This window comes from Neolamprologus brichardi, chromosome 14, assembly GCF_056152115.1.
Source record: "Neolamprologus brichardi isolate AB-2024 chromosome 14, ASM5615211v1, whole genome shotgun sequence".
In the NCBI taxonomy this organism is placed as follows: Eukaryota; Metazoa; Chordata; class Actinopteri; order Cichliformes; family Cichlidae; genus Neolamprologus; species Neolamprologus brichardi.
In genome coordinates this window covers 25,794,862-25,801,617 of record NC_142117.1, presented here as the reverse complement: position 1 = coordinate 25,801,617, position 6,756 = coordinate 25,794,862, and the positions used below count along the sequence as shown (strand labels likewise).

Genomic DNA, 6,756 nt, shown 5'->3' with positions numbered 1-6,756 from the left:
TCGGTAGCGTTACAGAAAAAACACTGAAATATACACTACAGTGGGAAAGTACAAGAGGAAATTACTTCCACACGGCTCTCACGGATCTCACTTGCCGTGACAGTCACAGGTTAAGTGAAACTAAACACAATGACAAAGAAGACAAGACTCCTTCAAAATAAACCAGGAAACATGGAGACATAGACATGACAACACAAGTTTGACAGACTAGACTAGACAAGAAACCAAACACAAAAACCAAGGAGACAGATGATAAATGATGGCTAACCTAAAGCTCAGCTTAACCCTAAATAAGAATAAAACATGAACTAATAATCACAAACCTAACATAAGAAACTCAGTAATACAGAAATAAATTCAAAATGCTGGCACTGCATGTCAGAGACCCAGCCAATGACAATTTTGAATATAAATTACATAGCAGTGACAGTGGGCCAAGAGTTCCGGATCAATAGAAACATAACCTGGATGGAGGGTACCGCAAAAGTAATGACAATCTGAATGAAACTTTAAAGAATGGAATTATTATAGCTGTGTAATAATTACATCTATTCTGCTGTTTTTATGTCTTTTACAGGTGCCGGTGTCAGTGTGCAGTGCCAGTTGTCCTCCAGGAACTCGTAAAATGCTGCAGAAAGGAAAACCCATCTGCTGCTATGATTGTATACCATGTCCTGAGGGCGAGATTAGTAATACTCCAGGTAGAAAATAATTATTTCCATATTTCCTAAAATGCCTTTATGGCAAATGTCTGTAACACTGAATATTTTACAAGAAGCCCTCTCTGATTTTCTTTATTCTTTCCATTTAGATTCTGCTGATTGTTTACCATGTCACAAAGAGTTCTGGCCTAATGCAAAGAGAGACACTTGTATCCCTAAGCCTGTAGAATTTCTTTCATTTCAAGACATCCTAGGGATCGTCCTGGCTACATTTTCAGTTCTTGGTGCTTGTCTGGCCATCATAACTGCGGCTGTATTCTTTTGTCACAGGAAAACTCCAATTGTCAGGGCCAACAACTCTGAGCTGAGCTTCCTGCTGCTCATCTCACTGACTCTGTGTTTCTTATGTTCATTAACTTTCATTGGAGCACCATCTGATTGGTCCTGCATGCTGCGTCACACTGCGTTTGGCATAACCTTTGTACTCTGTATCTCCTGTGTACTTGGGAAAACTATAGTGGTTTTAATGGCTTTTAAAGCAACACTTCCAGGTAGTAATGTGATGAAATGGTTTGGTCCTCCACAACAAAGAATGACTGTTGTGTCTTTCACCTTCATTCAAGTTTTAATATGTACTATTTGGTTGGTACTTAGCCCTCCATTCCCAATTAAAAATCTAACCACATACAAGGAGAAAATCATACTGGAATGCGATTTAGGCTCTGCTGTAGGCTTCTGGGCTGTTCTCGGCTACATAGGCCTACTTGCCTCCTTTTGTTTTGTTTTAGCTGTCTTAGCCCGCAAATTACCTGATAATTTCAATGAAGCCAAATTCATCACCTTCAGCATGCTAATATTCTGTGCAGTGTGGATCACCTTTATCCCAGCATATGTCAGCTCTCCTGGGAAATTCACTGTAGTTGTGGAGATTTTTGCCATTCTGGCCTCCAGCTTTGGACTAATAATGTGTATATTTGCTCCAAAGTGTTTTATCATTTTGTTTAAGCCTGAGAAGAACACCAAGAAAAATTTGATGAACAAAAACCAGTCATAGTATATCCTTGGTTCAAAAATGGTTACTATTGCAAGCAGATATTTTACAGTTTACATAATAGTACATAATAAAATTCTTTAGTTTTAGTTGTTATTTAAATTAAATAATTGCATGAAATGAAAGTCTTAAATGTTACAACACAAAATTATTATTAAATTAGCAAAATTAGCATCTGCAATAAAGATTTTTTTATGCATTGTATACATTCTACCACTGGCAAAGTTGCCTCCATTTTTATAGCTTTTATTAATTTTTTGTAATAATTTATTTGTAATAATTTATTCTGTTTTGAGAGTGTTTTTTATGTATCTGTATTATATTATACATATACATTAAAAGTGAATCTCTGTCCAAAAAGTGCACTCAGTTTACTTTTTACTCACTATGAGCATCATTCATCATTCTCCCCTGGTAATTAAGGTTAGGTTATAAGTATTTTTTCTAATCCATTCTTCTTTTGCAGCATTTAAATAACCTTGATCAGATTTGATGGTTTTGTTACAGACTTTTCAAAAAAGTGTTTTGCTTTTCTTTCACAAATGTGGGGATTAAATTGTGTTAAAATGTACAAAACAGCGATGTCATGTTTTGTGACGAGAACCCAGGCACAGAGAGACTTGATGAATTTAAGAATCTTATGATTTAATGAAGAAATTTGCAGACTTGCACAGAGATGGTAAAATTATTGACTGATAACGGAGACGAAGACAACAGACGATGAGGACAGGGAGGAACAGGGTTTTAAATGCACCAAAGTGACAGTCAGAGAGAACTCGGGACAACATTTAAGGATGCAGGGACTGACAGAGACAGGTTTATCTTGCTCAGCACCCCCAAAGCTCTGATCCTAGAATTGCCCCTGCATAGCGCACAGTGTAAGCTTTATGCTTCATAGTCTGGCCTCTTAGCCTTCACAGTTCATAGCCGTCATAGTTCATAGCCCAGAATTTCCGAGTTCCGAGTACAATTGAAAGCACCACGACTGCAGTTTCCGTATTGGACCTAAAAAGCGCATATGACGCTGTGACGTAGGCTAACATCATGGCGGCAGTCGACGATGGTCCAGGCGTGTGATTTCTCTCGCGGAAATATGCACATCATTTTTTCCTTTCTGTTGCTAGGTGGCACAGTGCACTTGTGACAGGATAGTGCTAACATGTAAGCAAGCTAGAAGACTGTAATGTAATGTAACTAAGTTACTAATTTAAAGTAACTTACCCAACGCTGTTTATTACTATTACTGAAGGCTACTCGCCACTCCAGTACCAACTAGATTTTTAAATCTTACTATAAAATGAGTAACATTAGGGTGGACATTAGGTAAAGCTGCACTTTTTGCAGCGATCTTGTATAGAAAACTATTCCGTGCGTATAAAACGGGCTCGTAGCCGAAAATCAGCTCTACTTTGTTGTCTGGGTCAACTTTGCTAGTGAGAGACAGAGAGAGCAGTTGAAAGGCTGCTTCAAGAAAACGTATTTTTTTTTCGGAGGAAAGAATGAACACAATGTACAGTCGAGTCTTAATAGCTTACTTACAACTGGACTCGTCAGGCACTCTTTGGCTGCAGTGGTAATTATTATATTTACATGCTTCCATCTCCCATTTATGGTTGGTGACAACTCGTACTTTTTGACTCTCCTTTTTCTCCCTCCCTCACGCTCACAGGCAAATAACGGGTATGGCAGTCCATTCTCCCTGCAGCACGTAATACACTGCCCATGAGGCTACATTTTTTAGGGCTATGTCTATACTCCGCCTATTGCCTTCATATTAAAAAACTTTTTAAACAATAATTTAAAAAAAAATTATTTGCATTATTATGCGGGTCGCAAGTAGGGGTTAGATGGGCTGAGACTGCGATTGACACACAGGCATTAGAGCCTCTTAATGCGTGTTTTATTTGGGTTTCTACCGGCGTGGAATTACCAAAAATAGAGAGGGCATAGCCCAACATATGAAACAGAAAAAGACTGCAGTGTAATCCATTTATTTCAACAAAGTAATTGTATTCTGAATATCACCTTTTTAAATGGTAACTGTAACGGAATACAACTGCTCATATTTTGTATTTTAAATACGTAACGCTGGTATGTATTCCGTTACTCTCCAACACTGTGTAAATGCAGAAAAAAAACATGCATGGCTAGTATTGAGGCATAAATAATTCATATTTCACTACAACATCGCATGAATTTTCTGAAAAATATAAAATAATTAAGGATTTCAAATTTTGTGAGCAGAGGTCTGTACTGCAAAGCAAATTCAACAGACCCAGGGCATTCTGTAGTTATCTGGTTTTACTTAATTACCCCAGAGTGTCCCCTCTACATTCACAGGAAAGGTAAGGTGATTGTAGCTTCTGACTAACAACAAACATAAATGCACTGGAAGCAGAGTGACCAAACACTGGAGATAGCTACATATGATGAACAGTTATAATGTGGGAATGCTGGACTGCATCTGCCGGAGATGCAATAAGGAGAGATGAATAATGCTCTTGGGTTGGCTGCTTTCAAACCTCCTGCTTCTGAGTACCGGAGAATTTCACCATACCAAGCTAGTTTTCCTCTAAAAAGAATTATGAAGAATGTTTGTAGTTTCCACGAAATTGCAGGGGTTTTCGCAAACAGTTGTTAGAGTGAGAGGAAAAATCCGTGAACAACTAAGGCAATGAAGTTATGGAGGTATACTGTAGGACAAATACATATTAAAGGGAATTTTTAAAAGATTAAACACACAGCAGAGCACTGCAGGACACTTTCAGGATTAATGCTTATGGAACAACAACATTGTTGTTTTGGTTTTCACTACCAGGCACAGGAGAATAATAATATATCAGACCAAATAATTAATATTATTAGTTTCTATGTTTTCTAATGAAAAGTGTGTGACTATTTCTCTTTTATTTTGTTATCTCTAGGAAAGTAGCTTAACAAACTTCAATTTAAAGCAGTGGTTCAATTTTAGAAAACAAAAATTTGTGGAAGCAATGTTATCTTCTCTCCTGTTGCATTTTGCTGTGATTGGGTGATCTTATGATGACTGATACAAAATTATTAAATGACACAAGCATCAGAGATATTAAAGCACTTAATTGCTGTTTCATAGACCATGCTAAAGGACCACTGGTTTCATCACAGTTTTTTATGAGTTTACCGTGAATGATGCAATCAACTTTTATGGGTAATTTTCTTTGGGTGTTTTTACATGTCTTCTTTAATACTGTTTGTATTGTGTTCTTTGATATTAACACTATAGGTAACAGACTAAGGCACTAAGTGTGGAGGGAGGTGTTGTGGGAAAAGAAGAAGCTGCGATGACAGAGCCAATGCATGGTTATGCATAAGGGGAACGAGAAGTGTCGATTCTAGTTTATCTCAGTGTGTAAAACTGGGAGGCAGTGAGCGCCCAGCCTTGCAATCTGATGGGGATGTTGTGATTGGAGGGTTTTTCCCTGTGCATTATGTTGTCACTGAGCCACAGCACAGCTAAAACAGCAAACCTCAAATTACATCATGCAGCAGGTGTGTGTCGGATAGTGCTGTTTATTTCTTCCCCAGAATATTGAAACATCAAAAAGGCATAAGCTTTGATCATATTGCCATGTTGTTTACATTATATTGTTTTATTAATTGGATAAATAATAGGGGTGGGGGAAAAAATCGATACTGTGTAGTATTGTGATATTTTGTTTGCTAATAATGTATCGATACAGGGACAGCAGAAATCGATACTTTGTTACAAAAAAGTTTTTGTGGACTCTGACTTCAGAGCATGTTGATCAGCTCCTTTTTCTGAGCAAGAATCCTGACATTCCTTCACTGCCCAAATGTATTTAACTTTTTTTTGGCAGCAATAAACATGACAGTTTACTTATTTTAATTTAAGACATGTTTTATTTTAATCAAGTTTAAAACTTTTTTATTTAATGTAAAATTATATTTTGTTTTAATTTACTTTCAAATTCTTCAGTTGCTGAAGGGGCTGCATAGTTTTCATAAACTGCATAGTTCAGAATAGCTATAATTGTACCAGATGGTTGCATTCAGTTAAGTTGGACTAGATTGTAATACAAACCGTTCAAGTTTGTCAACAATAAAACTGACTGAAATGAGAGAAAGACTGAGTGTGAGACTTTGATATTAGATAAAATGAATATTGATAAAGTTTACCTTTATGTACAGAATCTGAATATTGCAAAATATTTTAAAAAATTGCAATAATATCGTATTGTGCGTTAAGTATTGCAATAATATCGTATTGTGCGTTAAGTATTGCGATAATATCGTATCGTGGGATGTATGGTGATTCACACCTCTAATAAATAACATATAAAGTTTTTCTCTTCTACAGCTTTTATCAAAGAGCCTTTCGCTGGATGATGACTATGGTGTTTGCAGTGGAGGAAATTAACCGTAATTCAAGTCTGTTACCAGGTGTTAAACTAGGCTACCATATCATGGACTGCTGTGATCACATTCCCACCGGCCTGCAGGGTCTTTTTTCGTTACTTGGTCACTCTAAAACTGTCGACAGTAAGGTCAAAAAATCAGCAGACACTAAATACATTGGTATTGAAAGGGAAGGGATCAAGTCTATAAGACTAATTACAAAAGATATAATGATTACACTGAAAAACAATAATAATAATAATAATGAATTGGATTTATATAGCGCTTTTCAAGGCACCCAAAGCACTTTACAATACCACTATTCATTCACTCTCACATTCACACACTGGTGGAGGCAAGCTACAGTTGTAGCCACAGCTGCCCTGGGGCAGACTGACAGAGGCGAGGCTACCATATCGCGCCATCGGCCCCTCTGGCCAACACCAGTAGGCGGTAAGGTAAAGTGTCTTGCCCAAGGACACAACAACCAGGACAGAGAACCGGCAACCCTCCGGTTACAGATGCGCTTCCCAACCCCCTGAGCCACGGTCGCCCCCACAATATCTAACAGTCAAACAAAAAACAACAAAAAACACTGGATATTACCTAAATGAAAATACAACAGAAGAAATAAAGACAAAAGAGTCT

The 6,756-nt window shown here is 37.4% G+C and overlaps 1 protein-coding gene across 1 annotated transcript; it reads left to right on the top strand.

Moving 5' to 3' along the window:
- Window positions 1-375: 375 nt before the first annotated feature.
- LOC148098906 (vomeronasal type-2 receptor 26-like) lies at window positions 376-1,716 on the top strand. The gene is made up of 3 exons (XM_087851655.1): window positions 376-486; window positions 578-701; window positions 812-1,716. Exons 1-3 carry the CDS (start codon window positions 376-378, stop codon window positions 1,714-1,716), a joined length of 1,140 nt encoding a protein of 379 aa, XP_087707781.1.
- Window positions 1,717-6,756: the final 5,040 nt, after the last annotated feature.